At 44.4% G+C, this 27,183-nt stretch overlaps 1 protein-coding gene across 1 annotated transcript in view; it reads right to left on the bottom strand.

Annotated features, from left to right (window-relative positions):
* Window positions 1-1,311: 1,311 nt before the first annotated feature.
* Window positions 1,312-27,183, bottom strand: part of KAT14 (lysine acetyltransferase 14) — a 36,913-nt gene continuing 11,041 nt past the window's right edge. Inside the window, exons 4-10 of the mRNA XM_042931697.1 lie at window positions 24,582-24,763; window positions 22,371-22,787; window positions 21,671-22,239; window positions 9,029-9,165; window positions 8,001-8,176; window positions 6,295-6,485; window positions 1,312-2,929 (exon numbers count right to left, since the gene is read on the bottom strand). Of these exons, the coding sequence (XP_042787631.1) occupies window positions 2,756-2,929; window positions 6,295-6,485; window positions 8,001-8,176; window positions 9,029-9,165; window positions 21,671-22,239; window positions 22,371-22,787; window positions 24,582-24,763 (1,846 nt within the window). The 3' untranslated portion in view covers window positions 1,312-2,755. The remainder of the gene's footprint in view (window positions 2,930-6,294; window positions 6,486-8,000; window positions 8,177-9,028; window positions 9,166-21,670; window positions 22,240-22,370; window positions 22,788-24,581; window positions 24,764-27,183) is intronic.

Here is a 27,183-nt window from a genome sequence, read left to right as displayed (position 1 = left end):
CAAGTATGTGAGTTAAGTGTGTACCGATGAATAGTCTTAAAACCACTCCATGGCCATACCCCAGTACTAAGATACAGTTTTTTATCCCAACCTCCTGCTAGTAGATATCAGAAGCACATCCTTAACCAAAGTGTGCCACGCACCCCAGCCCTTGTGGAGTGGACTTGGGAGGCCTCCCCCCAGGGCTTAGTGGGAACACTGAGCCCACTTGCAGAAGACTGTTCCAGGGAAGGCTTTTAGGTGATGAGCATTTTGCATTAAGCATGTTAACTAAATCTGGAAAATTCAAAAGTATGGTTTTGGTTCTCAAACATCCTGCTGCAAAGAGCTCAATCTCCCTAGAAAGACTCTGGGTAAATAAAGACACAGTTAATTCTGGTCTCACTCCAACCTGGACCCTGAAGGCCCACTTGGCTACCACGAGCCACCTCCCCAGGGCCAGGAAGGCCTGGATAGAGGTCAAGGACAATCTAGACTCCCAGGAACACACAGCTGGAGATGGGGTTCCTCAGCTTTTTAAAGCTCACACCCACTTCTGTGGAAGAAAGAAACAAGCCCTCCTCTTACTTGGAATTTTGAAATCTCAAAATAAATTATACCTGAAAGTCCACCAGAACGTGGTAATTTGAGAACACTCTTGGCACCTTGGGCCCCATCTGTATGCATTGTTAAGTATCACTTTTGGAGGGTGGACAGAGGTTTCTTACAGTGTCAGCTGTAAGGCCAAAGGCAGATCAAAACCAGCAGCTGTCTGCTGTACTGGGGCCACCAGACCCATCTTGGGAGGTCGCCCAGCCCGACACTGGAGCAAGACTGTGGTGTGGCAGGGCACGTCTCCATGGACAGACTATGGAGACAGGACCGTCAGCCACCCGTGTGAACCCCACTCAGATGCTGATCCAGACAAACCAAGTGTAAAGGCACTTCTGAGACCATCCACAGGATGTGATACACTGACTACTAGCTAATTCCAGAAATGGGCTCACCTTGTTGTGAGTGGTATTAGGTATTGAGGTTATGTGAGAAAATATCCCTATTTTTTAAGAAATACCTACTGAAGTAGGTGTGAAAGTATAGGATATCTGGGATTTGCCTTAAAATATTCAGCAAAAGACAGATGAAGCAAATGGGGCAAAAATCTTGATAATTACTGAATATGGGGAGGGGGTTGTTGTATCGTAATTTAAAAATGTGGGGCACCTGACTGGCTCAGTTGGTGGAGCGTGCAACTCTTGATCTCATGGTTGTAAGTTGGAGCCCCATGTTGGGTGTGGCAATTACTTGAAAATAAAATCAATCAATCGATCGAAATGTAAAACAAAGAACTGATTAATGTAATCACAGAATTCTCCAGTTCCTTGAAGCGATGGGAGACACTTGCTTTGGCCACCTTTTGCAGCAAACGCTTGACATTCACGTACAACAATCACAAGCTGGACTGCAGGTTCGGAAAATGTCACTTCTTCAATTTTACTTCTTGGGGTCCTAGTCCTCAAATCCTTAAAAGGTAGAAAACTCTCAGAAAGAAGGGAAGGAAGGAGGGAGGGATGAAAAGAAAAGGAAAGGAAGAAAGGAGGTAATGCCACTCTTGGGCCTCAGGCAGTGGAGTGGAGCCTGGGCTGCTCTCCAAGGACAGAACTTCCAGGCTTCGCGCGAGGTGCAGTACGTTCCTCTGAGCAAAGGGATTCGAGCTGGCTGCAAGCGTAGCCCCTAAAACAGAGGCTTTTGACTGTGGTCCACAGATCTCCGATCAAGATTTTAAATGTGCATGCACAGTTTTCTAGAGAATATTCGGCCTTCTTTGGATTCTCGCAGGGAGGGATCCATGTCCCCAGAAGTTAAGAGCCACCACTCTTAAATAGAGTTTGAAAGCAAACTGACTGGATTGGAGCTCTGGCCATTGATGGTCATAAGGAAAGATCTTTATTTGGGAACATCTGATATTTTTGGAAAAGCTCCTACTGGATCCAAAACACCCTGACGGACAGTCCCTCTCCAACACCCCCTACGACAAGAGTGGTCCTGGAGACACACGGGCCCGTCCTCAGCTGGCTCTGCTTCCACCACCCGCACCTCCCCGCCAGCACAGTCTAACTGACAGGCTGCTCAGACAACGTGACCCCAAAGCAACTTCACAGGCACAGGGAGAGGTGTCCACTCCTAGGCCAAAGCCCCCAGCAGGAGGTACTAACAGCAGACCAGGTGACGGGACGTGTGGACACAAACACCATGTTTATTTTGACTGTGGCCAAAGTCAGGGAGATAGCAGAACCTCAGTGCCCTGAAGGTCCTCCGGGTTCAATGATGGCTCATCGACGGCTGGGGAAGTGCCGGCCCTTTGTGTGATCACCTCGTAATCTCCCGTTGTCCCGATGACACAGCACCCCTCGTTAATGGCTGCCACCCTTCCTCATCCTTTAAATTAGAACAGATTCTCTCTCCCCGAGAATCCTTTATTGCTGAAGCTGTTTGGCGGAAGGACAGCAGCACCTCTCGATTCCAGTTAACTGTGGAGTCCCAAGATGTGGGCCCAGGCCTGTGCAGGACAGGACAGGACAGGACAGTGGTTCTGCTGACAGGCTGCGCACTATTCAATTCCTCTGCCCACCGCCTGTGTAGCCTCCAGCGAGAGGTCTGAAGGGACGTCTGATCGCAGAGATGAGGGCCCACAGGGACGTGAACACCTGCCTTCGGGCCTACGTGAGGACCCACCTCTGACAGCACATGCGTCTCTCTGTGAAGCGCTGTGCTCACTTCAGCGCCGGAGCCTCAGGAAGAACGCGTGTTTACACTCCGTACTTTCCAACGGGTAATATTTATCATAGAAATCTAAGACGTACTCTTCAGTCTTGAATCCAAACTTCTGGTAGAGCAGCATAGCAGGGTTGCTTGCCGAGACGTGAAGGGTCACATCCTTGCCCATGCAGGTCTGCCAAAAGAGTGGAAAAGTACGGGATGAGAATGAAAGCGCCTGAGGGAAAATGAGTAGGTGAGGAAAGGCTGTGAAGTGTAGGTAGGTAGTCATGGCAACTGGGGACAGCAGGGACCTCAGCTGAGGCACTGCAACACGCCACAACAGCTGGTAGCCCGACTGAAACTACGAGACCAAGGGAACGGGGTGGCACGCTGGCTGTTTCTGCTCTCTGAAGCCAAGGGCCCGGGGAAAAGTTCATTGTCAACTGGATTATTTTATTTAGAATTCAATTACACTTAAACATATCACACTTATCAATAGCAGGCACTCTGACAATCTCGAGGAAATAGAGAATAAGACACGAAGTTCTGCTTTTTATTATTTTTTTAAATTTTAGAGAGAGGAACAGTGAGCGGGGGAGAGAGAAAGACAATTTTAAACAGGCTCCACGCTCAGCACGGAGCCCAGCGTGGGCTCCCACAACCCTGGGATCATGACCTGAGCAGAAACCAAGAGTCGGACGCTCAAAAGTCTGAGCCATCCAGGTGCTCCGAGAAGTTCTGCTTTTAAAAACTGGATGTTATCCTGTACTCAAACTTGTAAAAATTCCTTCCGTTCCTAGACTTACTAGAAAGGATGCTACATTATGAGGCTAGATATGAGGTATTAAGACTTTCATTTAGTTATGAGACCTGAAAACCCTGTACAGATGTTCAGAATCCCACAGTCCCCCTCCATCCCTCACAAACCGATGGAATTAGCTTCTCAGAACTGTGATTTCTGTATTCAGCATTGGCCTAATCCTAGGGGGAAAGAGTAATCATCATTCTACTAATACGAGGTAAGTTCTTAAGATTCTTTAATTAGTTACACAGAAGAAAGTACCAAAAGTCATATGAACTAAGAATGTGCTTTCTAATGAGGAAAGCACCGAAATACTGAGGCTGACAGGGTCCTTGAGGTTTTGTAAGCCATGGTTCCCGAGGCCTAGATATAAGAGGCCTCTCAGGTAGACAGCTGCCGTCTTCTCTCTGCTTGATTCACGTTCTGTGCCCTGTGGTGTTACTGTGAGTGTGTAAGATGAATTTCGTGGAGTGACTTTCGTGCACACATGCACAGTGTCACCACAGCATCGAGTACTACTGCCCAACTGAGCAGTGCTGCCTGGGCCCGGGACTCACGGTCTGGCTGAGGGCCAGGACCCGCATGAAAGGACGAATACTCCTCACCTGCCCAGTGAGCGCTCAGTCAGGACTGACTCTGCGCCAGGCCCCCCGCCAGGCACACACGCGGGAAGGCCGCTCCTGCTGGTGATGGGAAAGGCAGTGGTGCAGCGGCCGAGGATGGAAGGGTGAACAGGGTGGAGGTCGTGGCTGTGAGTGGGGTAGGCGGTGGGGTGTGGTATGAAAAACTGAGAGTCTCAGCTGAACACAACACAAGGGAGCACGTGTTAACTGCCAAGTGAAGAGAGAAGAAAGCAACTTCTACAAAATGGTTCTAGGTTTCTGCCGACATTTGGGAAGTATTGAGCAAGTTTCATTAAGAGTTGGAAAAATTGGGGGCACCTGGGTGGCTCAGTCGTTTAAGTGTCTGACTTAATTTCAGCCCAGGTCATGATCTCATGGTTTGTGAGTCTGAACCCTGCATCAGGCTCTGTGCTCACAGCGTGAAGCCTGCTTGGGATTCTCTGTCTCCCACGCCCCTCTCTCTGCCTCCACCGCGCGCTCTCTCTCTCTCTCTCTCTCTCTGCCTTTACCCTACTCATGCTGTCTCTCCTTCTCTCTCCCCATAAATAAATAAAAAGATTGGAAAAACAACATTTTATCTTCTCCTTCCTCTATTTAAAGGGAATCTTGCCCACATAACACACAATCCTTCATGCCAAATGGTTTCTAAATAAGATTCTGGGGGTGAAAAATCCCTTACATGTTTTTCTGATGTTAGTATATAAATATATGGTATATTTTCTTCAACAGTGTTACAGATATATCAAAGGATGAATTATAATTTGATATTACAATCAAATCTTAAAAGGTTGATACCAGCTTCTACAGTGATAGTAAAATTAAGAATAATCAGCAATAATAGACTATGTACTACTCATTGATAGAGTTTTGCTAAAATGTTTAAAAATACTTGATAATTTTTGCAACAACTTAGGTGGCATTATGCTCAATGAAACAAGTCAGACAGGGAAAGACAAACACTGTATGATCTCACTTATATATGGAATCTAAAAAACAAACAATAAAAAGCTGAACTCACAGATGCAGACAACAGACTGGTGACTGTCAGAGGTAGAGCTACAGGGTGGGTGAACTAGATGAAGGGGGTCAAAAGATACCCAGTTTACAACACAAGTAAGTCCTGGGGATGTCATGGAGACCATAGTTTACAATACTGTACTGCATATTTGCAAGTTGCTAAGAGAGCAGATCTTAAAAGTTCTCATCCAAGAGGAAAAACGTCTGTAACTGCGTGTATTGACGGGTGGTAACTAGACTTACTGTGGGGAATGTTTCACAATATAGACAAGTATCTATCAGATCATTACGCTGTATGGCTGAAGTGAGTGTGTTCTGTACGTTTATGCTCCCATAAGGAGAAAACCCCTAAAAATCACAGCTCCACTTCCATTCTCAGAGTCGTGGCGATGGTGCTTCTAAGAGCAGCAGCAGTTACCAATATGGGTCATTGTACAAGGGCTTTGGATTCTCACTTTTGGTATTTTCTCATTTTATCTACTATAATGTGTTTACAAACTGGTTTCTTTGAAGATTATTTTACTGAAAGAGAGAAAGGGAGTGCACATGTGCACTGAGTCAGGGGCAGACGGAGAGGGAGAGAAAGAATCTCAAGCAGGCTCCACACTCAGCCTAACGAGCCTGGCATCACGACATGAGCCGAAATCAAGAGTCAGATGCTTAATCAACTGAACCACCCAGGGGCCCCTCAAACTGGTTTCTTTGAAACCTGGGCCTGAATAGTGATCTTATTTTAGAGGGCCAAGGGTTTTCTTTTCTTTTCTTTCTTTTTTTTTTTTTTTTTTGAGAGAGAGAGAGAGAAAGAGAGAGAGGCAAAGAGAGAGACAGAAGATCCGAAGCAGGCTCTGCACTGACAGCAGTGAGCCCGATGCAGGGCTCGAACTCATGAACTGTGAGATCATGACCTGAGCTGAAGTTGGCTGCTCAACCAACTGAGCCACCCAGGTGCCCAAATAGCGATCTTGTTTTAGAGGGCCAAAGATTCTTATCTGTGTGATGGTCACTGTCGTTCTTTTACTGGGTTTGCGAGACCACCCATTCTGCTGGGCCGTGCTAGGAAGGCCCAGCTCAGCCCCGTCCCTCCTCAAGTCTTCCAGGGGAGCCCAGACGCCTTACCTGAATCAGATGATAAATCATGAAAGTTGCGATCCCTGCTCTTCTCCACTCAGGATGGACAAACAGAAATGAAATGTAAGCTTCATTGTACTTCACGTCAGGAACCATGAAGCCAAAGGCAATGATAACTTTTTTATAAAGGACAACCACACTGAAGTCTGGATACTGCAGGCACTCAGACAGGTCAATGCCTACAGAGAAGAGTTAATTCGATATTAAAACCATGTGCCTTTTGGAATTAACACATGCCAAGCTGTTTGGTCTACACCTGCATGCTAAAAAAAACCAAAAAACAAAAAACTGAAGACAAAGATATTAGCATAGACATCATACATTCAGATCATAAAAACAAAAGTGTATTTTAGAAAATATCAAAATTAACAGCATCTTTTCCAAGTACACATGTTAAAAGAAGTAGGCAGGATAGGGTGGGTAGCAGAGAGCACCCAGGTTTAGAATGGGATACATCTCTCTGGCTTTGAACTTAGCCACTTCTACAACGTGTGTCAGCTGACGCCTTTCCAAATGTGTGGGCCTCAGCGTCTGCACACTTAGACCTCATAGGGTGGGAGCAGAGATCCAGAGAACTCACATTATTGTGTTCCTCACCTCATACAAGTATAATTTATAAGCTCTTTTGTACAAATGCTACATTTGACAATAAAGGGGTTTAAACAAAAAATGATTCCATGCATCATGTATGGAAGGCAACCCAGCATAAGGTCAAGAAATAGTAGATGCTCCCAGGATGCTTTCGGCCTCCATACCGCTCCTAAAAGAACGAGCACAAGTCTGCCACCACGTGCACTGTTACACGATTACCACACAACAAAGAAGACACAGCTCTAATCCCGAGGAAATCTTATCTAACCTCTGGAGGACATGTAATTTTCCTTTACTTTCAAAGCAGTGCAGTAAGGCAGATCCACAAAGAACAGGCTTATATTTAACAATGAAAATGTGCTTCTTTAATTGATGGCTTCGGTTTTCAGAAAGACAATATATTAAGACTGATAAAATGACAAATCGTATTGGGTTTACTCTTATTTTCAATGTCTGCAATTGGGGTATTTGGCTTTTTAAAAATACCTTTTCGGGAAGCCTAGGTGGCTTGGTTGGCTAAGCGTCTGACTTCGGCTCAGGTCATGATCTCAGTTTGTGGGTTCGAGCCCCACATCAGGCTCTGTGCTGACAGCGTGAGCCTGCTTGGGATTCTAGCTCTCCCAGTCCCGCTCATGTTTTCCTCTCTCAAAATAAATAAACTCAAGGAAAAACAAAAAAAACAAAAACAAAAAAACCCCTTTTGGCTGTACTAACACTCTCCAAGTAACAGCTAAGTAAACAAAATTACAGAATTATTAAGCAAAAAATAAAAAGTGTCCAAACATGTCCAAACTACCAGCCTGTATACCACGGGTAGACATTACCTGGTATCTAAACATATGTAGAAGCAAAATAGGATGAATCTTTTACTCTGGCACTGAGAAACATACAAAAACACTGTTTATTACTTTAATTGCTGGCTCCTTCTTGAACTTAGGAAGAAAGAGGTGTTCATATTTTACTCTTTCCATGAGAGTAGAGACAAACTAAATGAAATCGTGAGTAAAGGTTTTAGAGTCACACAGCATGCACTAATTTAAAAAAAATTACTAACGTGAACTAGACAGAAAACTGATCTGCCTAGTTTGGGAGGGGGAACATACCAGGCCAGAAAAACTCCTGACACATAGAGTTTATTGTTGGGATGTGATTTGGCCGGACGTAGCAGTAATCAAGAGGTGCGTCAGCTTCCGGGGTCCAATGAGGGTCACTCCTATGCAGGTGGGAGCGAATCTGTGACAGGAGCTGCAGTTTGGGTGGCTTTGTTTCATAATCACGCCTCCAAGAAGAGAAGAACAAGATTCAAGAAAAGAACAAATTCAAGTCAAGAAAAATACCCAGTATTATTCCTAGCCAACTGATTCACATAAACTCTTCAATCTGCTACTTTATATGGCAGAGAGCTTGATAAGAGCTACGATACTTTTCTGGCATGAAATTTAAAATTTGCTCTGTTAACATACATCAGACCAAACCCCTCTATACCGACCAGGAAGCCTGCTTGTGCTGGAGCCTGAACAAACAGAGTGAGGAAACAAACAGCAGCCTGACTCAACCCTGAGAGCTCCAGCCCAGGACACAGCCCAGGGAGGGATGGTCCAGCTCTGCCAGGGCCGCTGGGGCAGGCTCTCACACTGCTTCTCACGGGGCCGGTCTGGGATGGCAGTGCTGGGCAAGGAGGATCCTGGGACTCTGGGGCCATTGTGGCGATCAAGACAACACGCTTTCTCAGGACAGCACTGGGGGGCCCTAGCCAGCTCGGCTTCCACAGCACTGCCTAGACAAGAAGACTCATCATCACCCCAGATACAAGCCCAAGTGAGGCATCTCTCCCATGTTCTCATTTTACAGACTACTAAATATACGCAACTTTAAAATTTAAAAAAAACACAATGAAATACAATCTCACAGTGTTAACTTGTTCTTGCTTTTTACACTTCTGTCAAACGACCATCCTTTCTGCAAAAAAACGTACAGTTCAAATAAGCCAAGGATCAGACTGCACGCGGAGTCCGTGCCGACGCCTGCTTACAGGGTTGGTCTTGACTCACTCTAACAGGGGACCAGGGCGGAGAAGCCACAAATGTCATTCCTCACAACACACTCGACATCACAGCTCTTCCCCACGTACCTGATGTAAGGTTTCAAGATCCGAGAGGTGTAAGGGCTGACGATACTCTGGTCCACAGCCATATTTTCTGATCCCACCAAACGATACAGAAACTTAGTGGTCTGGTGCCGAAACCCTTTCCTGGATGGCAAGGCAGTCTAGGAGAAAGGAACCCCAGTGATGTAAAAATAGCCACTCAAAAGACTGTTTTAACTTATCAGATAATTAGTACTTAGGACATTGCTTTGTGTTAGAAAGTAGGTCTTTTTGTATTATTTCTTTGGAGAGCTCAAGTTTCAGCACAAACCTCATAGGTACCTTTGCATAAAACTAGATATGAAAAACTAGGGCCGTTTGTAACAGTTTAAAATCTAAATAATTAAAAAAAAATTTAAGTCACTTAAAAAAAATTTTAAGTCATTTAAGTGAGTGAAATGCAGGACTGAGCACTGGATTTACAGCTTCCGCAAGTTTCATTTCACCTGATAACACAACCAACTCAGTCATCAGATACTAACCTGCACTAGCATCAACTGGGTGACAGACACGTGGGTCACACTGTAGGAGCAGTCTGTTATCCACAGAGCGGTAGGGGCCAATTACTGCTGCCCCTGTGTATGGATTCATTAAAAGATGACTCGGGACGCTGGGTGGCTCAGTCAGTTGAGCGTCTGACTTCGGCTCAGGTCATGGTCTCATGGTTTATGAGTTAGAGCCCCACGTTGGGCTCTGTGCTGACAGCTCAAAGCCTGGAGCCTGCTTCCAATTCTGCATCTCCCCCCCTTTCTGTCGCTCCCCTCCTCACACTCTCTCAAAAATAAACATTAAAAAAAAAATTAAGAAGTAAATAAATAAAATATGCCTCTATTCCAATGAGTAAATTTGATAAGAGTAGGACTGATGTAGATTAGCATTCCTAAGATAAATCAAGACAGCAGAGAAGCCCCGCCAGGGGTTGAATGAGAAGGTGGTCTGCGTTTCTTAGGTGAGTGTCCTAACAGAACAGGTGGGTTTCACACTGGGAGCCCGACTGGAGATGTCTGTTTCCGGGAGTGCTGCCCCAGGGCCCTCAGTCGTGTAGTAACAGAACATGCGCAATTAGGGTTTTACAGCAAAGAGCCCAGATGGAAGATTAAAAGGCACACTTATAAAGTGGTTTGCCAAGGGCTGGACGAAGTTTAGAAACCTGAGTTGTTTTTGGAGAGTCAGTTTGCTCTTTAGCTTAGAAAATAACTTTCTTGGAAGGAGAGCAAGAATTTCTTCTTTGTAATTTCTCTTATTACTATCCCAAACTGGACACCAAAACTTTGAAAGGATGACTTTGAAATTCTTCCAGCACTTTCAAATAAGTCTGGGAGGGCAATTCAGAGCTATGGCATGTAGTGTCCAAACACGGCCTCAACACTTCCTCCTGTACCTGTGGGGTGCTGTGGCTCCTCATGTCAAACAGCAGAGTCTGTTCCCTCCCCTTGAATGAGGGTGGGCCTGTGACAGGCCTTGACCAATTACCAAGTGCAGAAGTAACAATCTGCGACCCTGAGCCCAGGCCCTAAGAGGACAGGAAGCTTCTACTTTCTCTCTCTTTGCGTCCAGCAGCCATGGTGTCCAGGCTGGACCACTGAATGCGTAGAGGCCACATGGAGACCAGCCCGGAGGAAGGCCATCCTGGTCATTCCAAACCTGATCCAGCTTCCTGTTGAAGGCAGCCACGTGAGTGACCTCAGCCTTCAGCACACAGGGTAGAACCACCACCCAGTTGAGCCCAGTCAACCCAGAGAATCAGAAGAAATATTAAATATTGTTTTAAGCCTCTAAGTCTTAGAATGACTTGCTGTGCAGCAACAGATGACTGAAATACCAGTCACCGAACCACTGGCCCATGAGAGACGATCTGGTTAATGTTTCGGGGTCAGTTTTGTGGAACTCCACAGATGTTACCCAGTACCCCAACTTCTTGCCATCTCTGCTTTCACCCTAGTCTAGACCACCTTCAACTTCTGCCTGGATCACTACCACTGCTTCCTATTGGTTTCTCTGCTGCAACTCTCAGCCTTTATCACCCACGTTCCACACAGAGCCAGGAGCTTCTTTTAAAAACAAGTAAATTCACTTCCCTTGGTCAAAATTCCTATTTGGCCTTCCCTTGCAATTCAAAGTTCTTACCTGGGACTTACAGGATCTGTCCTGTTACCTCGGCAACCCCACCTCCCACCCACTTCCTCTGCCATCACTATGTTCTAGCCCATCACACCAAACTACCTGCTGCCTGAGGGCCTGCCCCTGGGCCTTCTGCCCTGAACCCCCTTCAGCCTGCCTCCTCCTTAGTGGACCAGGACTGGGCCAAGTGCTACTTCCACCACAAGACTGTCCTTAAGCACCCATCCAACGTGCTACCACTGCCTTCTGCTCTTCCCCTCCACCGCAACACCCGCCTTGCAGGAAATGATCCCGTTTAGTGAGTTAGTCCTGTCATCTCCCCGCTCCATAGGGTGGGCACCTTCTGCCCTAATTTGCTGCGGTGTCCCCAGCTAGAAGAGTGCTTGGCACACATGAAGTATTCAACTTAGGTTTGCTGAATGACAAAATGGTGGGGAAAGAAGCATGCCAAAGTCAAATAAGTTTGGAAAATGTTAAATGAGTTTCTTCAAACTTCTAGTTCTAAATAAAAGGAGCACTAGATGGGCTGCTGTGTTCCTTCCCATCTGTCTTGAAAGATGCCACAAAAGTGAGAGGGAGGACGGAACACAAAGGCTGTGAGAAACCCCAGGGAGGGACCAAAGGTGGCCGGGTCCACGTGAGGCGGCAAAGGCCAGCCCAGAGCACAGAAAGGCTCCGCACCACAGGTGGGGAGGGGGAGCTTCCGAGTTAGGCCACTTCCTCTTGCAAGGTCTGCTCTGGGTGGACCTCGGCCAATCAACTTTGCCAGCAAGTGTCAGCTGGAGGGGTCACATCAGGACACTGCTGGAGCCTCAAACTTGCTAACAGGGTGTCAAGCCAGGAACCAGGCTTTTGCTCTTCCCTTCAGGTGTTTATACCAGCAAAGGCATCTGGTGACACCAAGAGAATATTCTTTCACAGGGGGAAAAAAAAACAAGATATGTCAACAAAGAGTGTAAATGAAAAGAAAGCAAAGTAAACCAACTGCACTGGAAACAGCAGAATTAATTTACCAGACAGCCAAGAATTTTCAAAAAGCAAATAAACAGTCATCAGGGAAATGCAAACCCAAACTACAACGGGATACCACTTGACTTCCACAAAGATGGCTACAATCAAAAAGAGTAACAGTGCCTCAGTGGCTTAGCTGACTGAGTGTCCAATTCTTGATTTCAGCTCGGGTCATGATCTCGCGGCTGGTGAGTTCAGATCCACGTTGGGTCCTGTGCTGACAGTGCGGAGCCAGCTTGGGATTCTCTCCCTCTCCCTCTGCCCCTCCCCAGCTCTCTCTCTCTCAAAATGAATAAAATAAACTCAAAACAAAAAATCCAAAAAACAAAAGGTGGAAACAACCCAAGTGTCCATCAATTGATGAGTGGATAAACAAAATGTGGTACACCTATACAATGGGGTATTAAGTAGCCATAAAAGGGAATGACATGCTAATCTATACTACAACATGGACAAATCTTAAAAACATGCTGTGAAAGAATGCAGTCAGAAAAGACTATGTATTATGGGGTTCCATTTATGCGAAATGTCCAAAATAAGTAAATCTACAGAAGCTGGGAGCGGGGGGGGGGGGGGGGGGGGCAGTAATACTGATGAAAATGCTCTAAAATTAATTATGATGATGGTTATCCAACTCTGTGAATATAGCAGAAACCACCAAATTGTACACTTTAAATGGGATTGTATGGTATATGAATTGTATCTCAATAAGGTCGTTTAAAAAAAAACAACATAATAAATGGACTCCAGGGTAATAAACCTAGAAACAGGAATGAGTGTAGTTATGATGGATCTCTTACTCCTTACTGGACATTAAATGCATGACCACTGAAACAAAGCACTCAGTGAATGAGTAAGGGACAGATTGAGGATCTCTTCACAAAGGCAAAGGAAGAGAGAAAGGAAAGAATTAATGTGTCGACATCCATATTAGGAGTCCAGAAAAGGAGGAATATATTTAAAGAAGCAATGATAGAGGCACCTGAGTGGCTCAGTCAGTTAACCATCCAACTCTTGATTGCGGCTCAGGTCATGATCTCACAGTTTGTGAGATCAAGCCCCACAAAGGGCTCCACAATGGGTGTGCAGCCTGCTTAAGATTCTCTCTCTCTCTCTCTTTCTCTCCCCCTCTACCCCTCTCCCACTCGTGCATGTGTTCTCTCTCTCTCTCTCTCTCTCTCTCTCAAAATAAATAAATAGACATTAAAAAAAACCCCACAAGACACAATGATAAGGACTTTCCCAGATGGGGGGCACCTTGCTGGCTCAGTTGGCAGAGCATATGACTCTTGATCTCAGGGTCATGAGTTCAAGCCCCACACTGGGCATGGAGCCTACTTTTAAAAAAATCAGAATTTCCCAGATTAAAGAATCATGTAAGAAGACTTCTGGTTTCCTGTCCAGCATAAAAGGAGAATGGAAGCTGTCAATACATTCTAACAAGAGGTTAAACAAACTGAAAATCGACAACTCTTCTTGGATCCATCAGAGAATTGAGATCACAGGGCACACTACTCCCCCCAAAACTGGAAAGACAAACACGTGCATACAGAGAATCATAACTTAGCAGAGTAGAAACCTCCAGGAACCAGTGCCCAGTAGGAAAACTTAATGAGCAACAAGCAAAGTGCTGGAGACACAAAGTGGAAACCTCTGAGAGACAAAACTCTGGGTGGGGGATGCACATTTTTGTGACTTTTACCTCCAGGAGCTCTACCAGGTTCTCGTGGTAGGGATCAAAGAAAAATCCCCTCAAGCTTCCGGCAGGGAAAAAGCAGCCGTTCTGAAAATACTTCAGAGTACTTCGTCTTCTTAACAAGGCCTGCACTCAAGAGAAAGTATTTTACCAGAGCCTAACCTACTGGGTTTCATCAGAGCCTAACCAACTTGTGGAAAGGGAATTGCCCATCTCCAGCTCCCGCCAGTTATTCCATGCAGCCTGTGTCGGTCACAGCCCAGAGGCACGTGTTCACTAACAGACTGAGAACTAATCTTAGGACCACAGAAGGCTTACCACCATACCACCAAAGGCCTACTTTCCACAGTTCCTTTTCCCCAGTAGGTTATATGTGGCTTTCAACTAAAAATTACAAGGCATATTAAAAGGCAAAAAAAAACCCCGCACTCTAGGGGCACCTGGTTGGCTCAATTGGTTGAGTGTCCGACTCCTGATTTTGGTTCAGGCCACGATCTCACAGTTTGTGGGACTGAGCTGTGAAGGGCTCTGTGCTGACAGTGCAGAGCCTGCTTGGGATTCTCTCTCCCTCTCTCTCTGCCCCTACCCAATTTGCACATTTGCGCGCACACACTCTCTCTCAATAAATAAACATTAAAAAAAAAAAAAAAAACATCCAAAAACACAGTCTAAAAGAGAGAAAGCATCAGAACCACTCAGACAAGGCAGACATGTTGGAATTATTAGACTGGGAATTTAAAACAACTATGATTAGTATGTTAAGGGCTCTAATAGACAAAGCAGACAACACATAAGAACAGACAGACAATTTAAGCAGAGAGAAGGAAATTCTAAAAAGAATCAAGAAGAAATGCTAGGGATCAAAAATGTTGTAAGAGAAATGAAGAATCACCTTTGTGGGCTCTTTAGTAGACTGGACATGGCTGAAGAAAGAACTTCTGAGCTCAAGAATATGTCAAGAGGAACTTCCAAAATTGAAAAATAAAGATAAAAGAAGACTAAAAAACCCAGAACAGAACATCCAAAACTGTGTTACAGGGACAAAAGGTATAAAATACACATAATAGGAATACCAGAAAGAAAAGAGAGAAAGGAACAGAAGAAATATTTGAAGCAATAATGACTGAGAATTTCCCAAATTAATCAAGACACCACACCAAAAAGCACAAATCCAGGAAGCTAGAGAACAAGAGGAGGATAAATGTCAAGATCAAACTGCTTAAAAGCATAAAGTTGAACAAAAATCTAAATGCTCACACTAATGCTTCAGTGAAGCTCAATTTTCTTTTTTTAATTTTAGAGAGAGGGCACGTGCAAGCGAGAGAGAGAGAGAGAGGGGCAGAGGGAGGAAGAACCTTAAACAGGCTCCACTCTCAGCACAGAGTGAGACACAGGGCTCAATCCCACCACCCTGGGATCATGACCTGAGCCAAAATCAAGATTTGGAGGCTCAACCAACTGAGCGATCCAGGCACCCCAGTGAAGCTCCACTTTAAAGTAATCTGTTTGGGGTGCCTGGGTGGCTCAGTCAGTTAAGCATCTGACTTCAGCTCAGGTCATGATTTTGCAGTTCATGAGTTCGAGCCTGGCATCGGGCCCTGTGCTGACAACTCAAGAGCCTGGAGCCTGCTTCAGATTCTGTGTCTCCCTCTCTCTGCTCCTCCCTCACTTGTGCTCTGTTTCTCTTGAAAATAAATAAAACATTAAAAAAAATTTTTTTTTAAGTAACCTTTTCACTCTCTTCGGAAACCTCCTCTCCTCCCTTCTTAGCCTTTTGTTTTGGGAACCCAGTACCACGCTGAAGACAAGACAAACAAGGCTGGCAGCACAGACACAATTCCTGACAAAACAGGCTAGATCCTGTATTTCCCTATAGAACCCCCAGACCCTTCCTCCTGGCAGGCTTGCAGTTTTGAAGGCCTTAGCCTGCTGTAACCTCCTTTGCCTGGCAAAGCAATAAATCTACTGTTTCTTTTTATCCCAAACTCTTGTGTTGTCTTGTGTTGTACTGGGCTCTGAAGCAGAGGTTACTGGTTTTTGACAGCATATTAGCATATAAGACACCTGTGACTGAAGGAGAAGTACACGATAAATGAGATTAAAAAAAAAATACTTTAAATGTGCAAATAAAATTAAAGATCAGAAACAAAGACAAAATTCTGAAAGCTTCCAAGATATGAGAGAATAAAACAGGAGACCACCTACAAAGAAAGAAGAATGAGACAAACAGTGAGGCTCTCAGGAGTAATAATTTCAAAATGTTGAAAGAAAAAACAAAATTACAATTTTATATCCAGCTACGCTATCATTTAAATTCAAGAGTGAAATGAAGCTATTCTTAGGCATACAGGTATTCAAAATTAAACTCAAAAAGACCAGATTTTTAAAAACTGTTAGAGGAAGTAGTCTAGCAAAAAATTAACCTAGGAAGAAATGATAGGAAGTAAGGGTGAATAAATAATTTAGTGAGGTTTACTGTTGTCTAAACAACACAAAAGAAAAAAGACAGATAAGAGCACACAAAAATATTCTGTTTGAAGGGAAGACCAGATGATAATATTAAAAAATTAAGAGAAAAAACAGATGTCCTAAGTTAGAACCTACAAAAAGAATAAAAATTGAGCATATAACTTTCTTTATAGCAAAGAATCAACATAATATACTTTCTCTGACAACACATATTTGATTAGAAATTAAATCAATTACTAAAAGATACCTTAAAAATTTCTATATATGTAAAAAGTAAACAAACCAAGAAACAAACTGTTGTGTTACAGAGGAAATAATGAGAAAAATTACAAAATGCTTAGTACTGATTGATAATAAACTCCCATCACTTCATGAGTCACAGCTAAAGCAGTATTGTAGGGATATTTATAGCTATGACTACATTTATCAGAAAACAAGAAAGAGTATGGGTTGAACAAATGCATTTAGAGCTGCTCCTTGTGTAGCTGCATTAAAACGGTACTAAAGTTCCAGGTTAAGATGGGGGATTAAATGCACAATTTTACTCCCTCCCCAAACCCACTAAACCTACAGAATCAGCCTTCTAAAAAAGGGAGAGAAGCATACAAAAATAGGAAGATCAGGGGAAAAAAACATCTGGGAAGCAGATGGATAAATACTAACTGCTTTAAAGCCCAAACTCCCAAGCTGGCTTTGGGTTAGGTGTGAACCAGCCCAATCTGTACCACAGTACCCTTGTAAAACCCAGTGGCAGCACCAGACTCCTCTGGAGCTGGGAATAAATGGGGTACTTAGTAGAAGGAGCAGGTAAAAGTTGTGTGCACAGCAGTTCGATTCCCAAATCTTCAATCCCCTGCTGCCAGGTGGCTGCCTCCCCACAGAAGTCTGGAGGTCCCATCTCTAGAGAAGGTGTAACCAGCGCTCTGGAGGGACAGCTCATCTAGCACGAAGGTGGGAGTACAAGTTGAAGGCTAAGGTCCCTCTTCCTCTAAGTGGTAACCAGGATTTTGAGACTGGGAGACTGACTAGCCAGGGGGAAAGACCTCAAGGAAGAGATGTTGGGGGGTCCTTGTCAAAGGATGCTCCTAGATAATGGGTCTGTACACAGAATCTCAGGTTCGGCCTCATTTTCCCTCACAAAGGGAAAGCACTGCTTCTGGTATTGAAGTTGTCTCTCAGCCTGCCCCAACACTAGCTTGGAATTTTGGCTTTAAGTTCAAGGCCTTTCAGACATGTAAGGTCTCCGATTTTACTTCCCAGGCAGCTTTCCTCAGGAAGTCACTAAGAATATGCTCCACTAAAACAAGGGACTAAAATTACAGCATGGCAAAGATGAGGCACAGGAAACGGTAAGATTCAAAACAGAAGAAGGGCAAAGGAGTCTCCAGTGAAGGGACAGCCCAGGACCACTACTGGGTGACAGGTGTCACTCAAGGGGCAGCTACAGAGGCTATCATAAGTCCCTGCTGCACTGCACCATCTTTTATTTACTCATTTTTATCAGTTTATTTTATTCTTTTCACCATAAATGTACTCTTCAGGGGCACTTGGGTGGTGGCTCAGTGGATTAAGTGGCCAACTCTCGATTTCAGCTCAGGTCATGATCTCATGGTTCATGAGTTCGAGCCCTGAGTTGGGCTCCTGAGTTGGAGCCCTGTCAGTTGGCGCTGACAGTGTGGAGCCTACTTGGGATTCTCTCTCTCCCTCTCTGTCCCTCCCCCACTCATACTCATTCTCTCTCTCAAAATAAACAAATAAACTTTAAAAAAATAAGTACTCTTTAATCCCCATCCCCTATTTCACCCATTGCCCCACCCACCTCCCATCTGGTAACCATCAGTTTGTTCTCTATAGTTAAGAGTCTGTTGGTTGGTTTTATCTTTTTCCCCCCTCACTTGTTTGTTTTGTTTCTTAAATCCCACATGAGTGAAATCATATAGTATTTGTCTTTCTCTGACTTATTTTGCTTAGCATAATACACTCTAGTTCCATCCATATTGTTGCAAATGGCAAGATTTCATTTTTTTATGGCTGATATTCCATTGTGTGTATATACATATATGTATATATATATATACATACACACACACCCCATCTTCTTTATCCATTCATCTATCGATGGACATGGGCCGCTTCCATAGTTTGGCTGTTGTAAATAATGCTGCAATAAACATAGGGGTGCATGTATCCCTTTGAATTCATGTATTTGTATTTTCTGGGTAAACACCAAACAATGTGATTACTGGATTGTAGGGTACACTGGACCATCTATAAAACCTAAGGAATTGTAGCCCAGAATATCACTGGTGCTCAGCTTGGCTTCACCATGTACTCTGAGACTCCTCTACAACCTCCATGCCCACTCCATGGATCAGTTGAGGACACATGCCCCACAAACAACTGCTCGGACCTCCTACAAGCTGGAAGGAACCACATCAGTCAAGACGCAGGAAACAGAGGGCCCCACTGTCCCTGCCCAGATTTCTGCCACACTGAGTGTTATACACTGCAGCCCTGCCTGAGGCTCAGACTGTGGTAAGCCTTACACTCCCCAGAACTGCCTAATGACCTTGAACACTGACTTCTCTACAAAGGGGTCATGGAACCTGAAGCCAGAATGTGACTGTGGGAGCTTCCTGGGGCTGCCATATCAATGGCTTGTCACAAACGAGATGGCTAAAATAACAAACTTATTCTTCCACAGTTCTAGAGGCCAGAAGTCAGAAATCAAGGTGTTAGCAGGGCCATGCTCTCTCTGAATATTCTAGGGAAGAATCTGTTCCACACTTTCTCTTACCTTCTGGTGTTGCCAGCATTGGTATCCCTTACTTGTGGACACATCGCTCTGCCTCAGTCATCACATGGTGATCTCCCTGTGTCTGTTTCTATGCCTCTTCTCTTCTTCTAAGGATACCAGTCATATTGTGTTAAGTACCTACCCTGTTCCAGTATGACCTCATCTTAACTAATTACATCTACAAAGGCCCTATTTCCAAACAAGTTCACATTCATGGGTACAAGGGGTTAAAACTTCAATATATCCTTTTGGGGAACACAATTCAATCTTAAACAATGACCCAGAGAGATTGCTTAGCTTATTCTCTCCTGGAAGCCTTCATCTAATAGTGGCAATTTCTTACACAGCTAGATTTGTGCCTCCTACTTAGTTTTTTAAAAACTAAAAGTGACATAAAAAACTCAGAGCGGCTCCCTCTTAGGGGGAGGGAGTAGGCAGTACACAGAACTTCCAAGGTGCTTGTGTGCTCAGTTTCTTTCTTTCTTTCTTTCTTTCTTTCTTTCTTTCTTTCTTTCTTTGCTAATGTTCTGTTTCTTAACCCAAGAGACAGATACAAAAGTATTTATTTAAATTAACCCATAAACTATAACATGTCCTATGTATTCTTCTGTAGCTACAGGTCACATGTCATAATTTAAAAAATTAAGTACAGGGATTAAAAAGACAAACCCACAAGAACAAAGAACAGGCGAATAGGTGACTGCAGTCCAAGCACAGGAGTAAGTGGCAAACACCTGAGACGAGAGAGCCAGAACTTAAGGCAGCAGTGAAGACAGGCCAGGAGCAGGATGATATACACGCAGAGCCTCAGGAAAGGCAACAAGGCATCGATCAGGTCCTGCTAACACTGAGACTGGGCAAGAAGACTCCGGACTGAGAGTCTCTCTACCTAAGAGGTTGAAGCCTCCAACTACACCCCCAATGCCCACATCCAGAAATGATCTTTCCCTCCATGGGCAGAAGACCAGAGTGTCTGGAGAGGCTTGGGAAAGACTCTGGACACCAGAGCACCTGGCCAAGCCAAGATGGGACTGAAAACAGGGAGACTCAGGGAAGTTTTCCAGCTGAATGGTAGGCTCCTGGACCACCCCATTCACCTCTAGGGTGTAGGCAGGCAGGTTACTACTTCCCAGGTAAGATGCAAAATAGGAAAAAAAAAAAATTAAGGGATCCACCTAGAGTAGGGGTTGTCAGCAAACTATCCCACAGGCCAGATCCAGCCTGTTTTAGTAAATAATGTGTTACTGGGACACAGCCATGCCCATCCATTATATCTTGCTTTCACACAACAGCAGTGTTGAGTAGTTGCAACTCAGACTGTGTGGCCTGCAAAGCCAAAACCATTTACTGTCTGACCCTTTACAGAAGGCCTGCCAACCCCTAGTATACAGGGTTCAATATCCAAATAATAGATGTGTTCCAAAAAGAACAGAGATGGGGTGCTTGAGTGACTCAATCGGTTGAGCGACCGGCTCCTGATTTTGGCTCAGGTCATGATCTCATGGTTTGTGAGATCCAGCTCCATGTTGGGCTCTGTACTGATAGAGTGAGGCCTGCTTGAGATTCTCTCTCTCCCTCTCTCTGCCCCTCCCCTGCTCCCACCATCAAAATAAATAAATAAACATTTAAGAGAGAGAGAGAGAGAGAGAAAATAGAATATAGGAAATTAAGATGTTCCAGAGCTCTAGGAGAGTTTCAAATTGAAAGAGCCCACACACCACATGCCCAACACAGTGGAAGAAAAAGCCCCACACACGGTACCTCATAGAATAAGATCACAACACCAGCAATATCAGCCCACTAGTTTCCAAAGAAGACAGAAAACGTGCAAATAATCTTATTTGGCAATTATTTAATCCTATTTAGCAATTCACGGGCAGAGATATAAGAATGTAATCAGAAACATATAAATTTCACTTTACAGCGATTTCACTTTACAGCCATCAGACCAGCAAAACTAGTTAAAGGCTGTTTAGGAGCAAGTGCTAACAAAGACTCAGGGAAATCAGACCTGTCATTCCTGCTCTGGGAAGGCGCATTCTCGAAGTTCTGAGTGGAATTGACCATTCCCAGGAGCACTCACAGACTTGGATTCCCCTGAATATTCTCAAGCTATGCTGCCACACATGGATCTATTTCTACGCGTTGTCTCCTAACTACACAGATGTTTACACGTCCTCCGATTCTGCTCAGCATGTGGTCTGCTATATCATATGTCCTCAACAAGCCTGCCACTCAGGGCTATGACACAAACCATGTGCAAACTCAGTCCCCATCCGGGACTAGGAGAGGCAAAGAAAGCGTCAAGGCTCTGTCCTGAATGCCCAAAGGAAACAAACAAACCCGGCTGTAATCATGGGTATTCATACCGAATAGTTTCAAAAACCAAAGCCCAGAAATTTTTCTATTTTGCTCCCTTGCTGTTTCCTTCTCTCTCCCAAAGTCACTCAGGACTTCCAGTCGAGCACAGCTGTGCCCCCTCCTTCTGTAGTGCTGCCTGCCCGCCCCCATCTGCTGCCCCCGGGAATCTTACCTGGTATCGGTCAAGGATTCTGAAGTCCTGACAGGTTGTTCTGTATGTGGCTTGTCCAGCTGGAAGCCTGGAAACTCCCCCTTCTTTGGCTCCATAAATTCCATCAACTAACAGAAGAGCAGCATTAACAACTTGATCCAAGTCAAAAAGTGGTAATCCCCTATCCCTTTTCGCTTGTCTGACAATCAATTTCCGCTTCAGTCTGCGAGCTTCTGGCGTCATGGCAACGGCACTGGGACAAGCTTCCAGCCTCTTCAGGAGCAGCTTCTCCTCGTAGATGCTCACGGGGGTGTACTTGGGCCCTTTAGGTTTCCTGTCCTTCTCCAGCTGGGGCTTCCTCTTCTCTCGAGTCCTCGTTTGCAAAGATGTGTTGGAATCTGTGTCTTCGCTATCAATGTCCATCCTGTCAGGCTTTTCCTCCTCGCTCTCCACCTCCTGCTTTATCTGTTCAGGCGCTCTGACCTTCTTTCTGCCCCCGACCACTGCCCCAGAAGCTGCTGCCCCAGCAGGCGGAGGTACATACTCCATCCCTGGGTCTATGACCCCATCGCCTTCCATCTCGTCATCGTCTGCGCAGAGTGCAAGACAGTGTAATCAAGACACGGGAAAGAAGAAATGCAGGGCACACCGCCCACAAAGTGAAAATACACACATTCTATCACACACGAAAAACAAAAGACCCAAGAAAGGCAAGTCTTACCGTGAAACAAGGCTTGTGGTGGCATCACATCTGGAATCAGATCTGCCTCTGAAAGCAAGCTGGGTGTGGCCGAGTGAGAGGCGGGGGTCCCAGGGGCAGAGAAATCCAGAGAGGGAGAAGGAGACGGGCTTGTCAGAGGGGTACGGTCAGAGGAGCTCAAGGACGAGAAGTCAATCACTTCCCCTTTTTCTAGAACCATGTCTGGCCTGCGGCCGCGGCTTATAAACTTCACAGGGGTCGAAGAAGTACTCCTGTCCAGAAAGCCAGCTGCTTCCTTCTGGGCTCTCCTAATGTCCTTTGCTTCCTGAGTACGAGACCTTTTCTCTTTTAATTCCATGGCAGATTCCACGGGATTACGACTTGCCCGTTTTCGAAGGCCCTCCACAGTAATGACGGGATCTAAAGCTGGTTTGGAGGCTGCCAAAAGAGAAGTATCTCAACTTTAGTTTCTTTTGCTAATTTAATTGTGAACCTATTACCATGTTCAAAATAGAGAAATGTTCAACAAGAACGTCCTAAACTAGGACTTAGGGTGCTTCTGACAAGAAAAAAGGGATTACAATGCAAATTTAAATAATTAAATACCGTATTTGCCTGTTGAAATTGGCAAATATTAAAAGTTTGGTAATGTTCAACAAGAGTATGGGGAAATGGGTATTTTCATGCCTTTTTAGTAAGGTGTGAATTTTTATTACAACTTTTTGGAGGGTGATTTGGCAACACTAATATTTGGAATAAACATGCCCTTGACATGGCAACCTGTTTCCAGGAATTTATCACAAATAATTTACCCACATATAGTATTATTTAAAATAACAACAACAAAAAGGCAGAAGTAACCAAAATATCCATCAATAGCGGGAATGTCCTATTATATTATCCTATGAAGGTCATTCAATGGGATACAATTGGAAAAAAAGAAAATAAGGCAGATCTACATGGAATGCTATGGAAAGATGTCCAGGGGCTCCTAGTAAGGTGGGGGAGAGGGATAGAGAACAAGTATTACAGCATGAGTTTATTTTTTCAATTAAAAATGCTAAAAGCATTCACAGGACACAGCAGTGGTTACTCTGGGGAGTGAAACTGCAGGCAGGTGTAGGGGAGGAGGACACTGTCAGGCTTTATACTTTTCAACACTATTTGATTTTTTTCTCAAATATATTTTTAAAAATTTAAAGCTCACTAAAATTTTTTAGATTAAAAAAACCCCAGACCAATATGTGATTGTAAGGAGTTTTCTTTAAGTGGGAGAATGGCATCAGGTTAGGCCACGAAAAAGAATCCTTATCTCCTAAAGATAGTACTGAGATGTTTAAGAATGAGATGTTGATGACAGGATTTGCTTCTAAATAATCCAAGGCGTGGAATGGGTGGAGGGTTGGGGGAAAGTACCCAGTGGCCAAATTAAACTGAGATGGCCAGCAGTGAACTGCTGAAGTGAAGAGAAAGGTACATAGGGACTCATTACACCACTCTCTTCATATTGGTGGGTGTTTACAAATTTCCATATAAAAAGCTGTAAAAACAAAATGAGATTGAAAATAGAGAAGCTTGGGGCACCTGGGTGACCCAGTCAATTAAGCATCTGACTCTGATAGTGCAAGGTCCACTTTAGATGCTCTGTCCAGCCCTTCTTCTCTGCCCCTCCTCCTACCCCTTCTCTGCCCCTCCTCCTTGAACGTGTGCCCTCTCTCTCTCTCTCTTTTCAAAATAAATAAACATTTTTGGGCCACCTGGGTGGCTCAGTTGGTGGAGCATCGACTTTGGCTCAGGTCATGATCTCAAGGCTCCTGGGTTCAAGCCCCACGTTGGGCTCTGTGCTGACAGCTCAGAGCCTAGAGCCTGCTTCGGATTCTGTGTCTCCCTCTCTCTCTCTGCCCACCCCCCACTCGCACCCTGTCTCTCTCTCAAAAATAAATATTAAAAAAAATGTTTTTTAAATAAACATTAGAAGAAAAAAGAAAAGAGAACCTTGCAGATACCAAAGGACATTTCCAGAACTGGTAACTTGATTAGGAAATGCTAAAATATTTTTTGTATGGTATTTATTTACAGCATACACAAAATGTGTCGTAATAATACACCTGCCAAGCAGAGTAGCTCCATTGAGGCAGCTGGCCTATGACTTACAAGCAGGAGGTCTTCTAAACTCATGCTTGCTTGGCTGTGGCCTGGCCAGCACGTGCTATAGTGTTCTCACAAGAGTACCTTTTACTTTCAGGGTAGAGGCAGACAGCTTCTCTCCTTCAGGCTTCATCGTTGGTGGCTTGTTGTGAACGAGCTTCCACCATCCTGGTTCTCCGAATTCTTGAGCCCCTGAACGGAAGAACATGGGGCTTCCCACACTGAGGCAACCCGCTACTGTGCTCCACCAGGTCGAAGTCTTCTTCCTGGAGAGTCCAAGAATTTAAAAATTATTGGCTTTTCAATTTTGGCATTATGTGGAAAATACACTCTCCAGATACTCTAGGACTCCAAGCCTGTGTTATGCTATGGAACCTCCAATCTTTGAAGGAACAGAGCATAAGAGTCAAGGGAGAGGCTCTGGAGCCTGTCTGGCTTCAAATCCTGGCTCTACCACCTTCTGGCTGCCTCAGTTTCCTCTTTTTTAAAATTAGGATAACAACTTAACTCACAAGGTTGCTGTGGGGATTAAACAAAATAATTCAAACAAAGCTCATAAAACACTTACCACATGGGTGCCTGGGGGCTCAGTTGGTTAAGTGTCAGACTCTTGATTTCAGCTCAGGTCATGATCTCAGGGGTTTGTGAGATCAAGCCCCATGTCAGGCTCTGCACTGACAGTGCAGAGAGGAGAGAAAGAGGGGTAGAGAGAGAGAGGTAATATCTCAAGCAGGTTCCACACTCAGCTCAGAGCCCAACGTGGGGCTCGGTCCCATGACGCTGGGAGCCGAAACCAAGAGTCAGATGCTCAACCGACTGAGCCACCCAGGTGCCCCAAATGAAGTTGGTTTTATATGTGAATTAAAACCAGCTCTCAAGAAAGCAAGCAAGCAAGAGAATCACTGGCCCTGGTAAACAGTTCATTTTACCCCAGAAGTCAGATGCACATCTCAGTCTGCTCCTATTTGCCTGTACAAATAGTAAAGTGAAATAAAACTGTACAGTGTGTTTCATAAATAGAGTTGAACTTTGGGGGAATAACCAACTTTGGCAAAAAAAAAAAAAAAAAAAAAAAAAAAGTATATAATAAAAAGCCTTCACACCAGCACAGAGTCCAAGGCAGGGCTTGAACTCACAGCCCCAAGATCAAGACCTGAGTTATCATCAAGAGTTGGATGCTTAACGAATTGAGCCACCCAGGTGCTCTTGAAAGTTTTTAATGATATGTAAAATGTTAACTATTCAGATTCCTGTTGAAAATGCTTTTAAAGGCAACTGTTCTAAAAAACAAGTACCAGAAATCCTATAACACAGTCTTTCGTAAGAAGGCCAGTCTTAACAGTTGGAAAATATTGCTCAAGAGGTAAAAAGAAAAAAGCATTCTTAGGGACAAAGATCTGCTAGAAAACAAAGAAAAAAAACCTCACAAATATAAACTTTAATAAGCATGAGCATTTTCTGAGATGGGGACAAAGACACTTCAGTTTCCTCCCCAGTGTTTTGGTCCCAGAGCACCTCTCCCACATTTGTATCTTTTTCTAAACTATCCAAGCCTCCCTCCTCTTGCCCAAAGGATATGGGAGGGGAGGGGTTCCATGGTGCTTTCATACACCAGCTGATGGTGCCTCCCCAGGTCCTCAGGCTCTGCCCACTTTTCTTTTTTTAAAAAAATTTTTTAAATGTTTATTTACATTTGAGAGAGAGACAGAGCTTGAGCAGGGGAGGGGCAGAGACAGAGACAGAATCTGAAGCAGGCACCAGGCTCTGAGCTGTGAGCTGTCAGCACAGAGCCCAACATGGGGCTCGAATCCTCGAGTAGTGAGATCGTGACCTGAGGCAAAGTCAGCCACTCAAACAACTGAGCTACTGAGGTGCCCCTCTTCCATTTTTCTTCTTTCTGTTGTTCAGACCCAGAAACTCCCACTGTCCTACTCTCAGACTCACTTACTCTTTCTTCTGCCCACTCAAAGCTGCTTCTCAATCCCTCCAGGGAATTTTTCATTTCAGCTACTGTATTTTTCAGCTGCAGAATTTCTTTTTGGTTTCTTTTTAGGTTTTTTATCTCTTTGCTGACACGTCTATTTTGTTTATACAACATTTTCTTGACTTTCTCCACATCAGTTCTTAGGACATCTTTAAGACAGTTGTAAAGTCTGTCTTATAGATACGCCAGTAGGTCTTTTTCAGGGACAGTTTCTGTTGTTTTATTGTTTTTCCCTTTGAATGGGCCATATTTTCCTGTTTCTTTGTATTCCTTGTAATTTTTTGTTGAAATTGGATATTTGAATTTAATAATGTAGTAACTCTGGAAATCAGATTCTCTTCCTCCTCTGAGATTTACGGGTTTTTGTGTCTGGTTTTGTTTTTTGTTTTTCTTTTTATTGTTGTAGGGTGTCTGTGTATCAAAGATCAACCTGAGGTATAAACTTAAGGTCTTCCCGGGTCATTTCTGAGACTGTGCCTTTCCCTGGGCATGCATGGTGACTTTCTAATTTCCTCTGTATATGTGGTTACTTTTGATTGTCTTATCTTTAAAGTCTGGCTCCACAAAGGGGACAAAGAGAAAAATAAAATGGGGTGGGGTAGGTGGAGTGCCAGCCCTTTAAATCTCCTTCAAGTCATTTCAACCAGAGGGAGAAGGGTTTGCAACCATTCAGGGGAGGTGCAACCCACCTCTTCATCTGCA

This window comes from Panthera leo, chromosome A3 (genome assembly GCF_018350215.1).
Source record: "Panthera leo isolate Ple1 chromosome A3, P.leo_Ple1_pat1.1, whole genome shotgun sequence".
Taxonomy (NCBI): domain Eukaryota; kingdom Metazoa; phylum Chordata; class Mammalia; order Carnivora; family Felidae; genus Panthera; species Panthera leo.
Note: the sequence above shows the minus strand (reverse complement) of the source record. Positions and strands in the feature narration are given on the sequence as shown.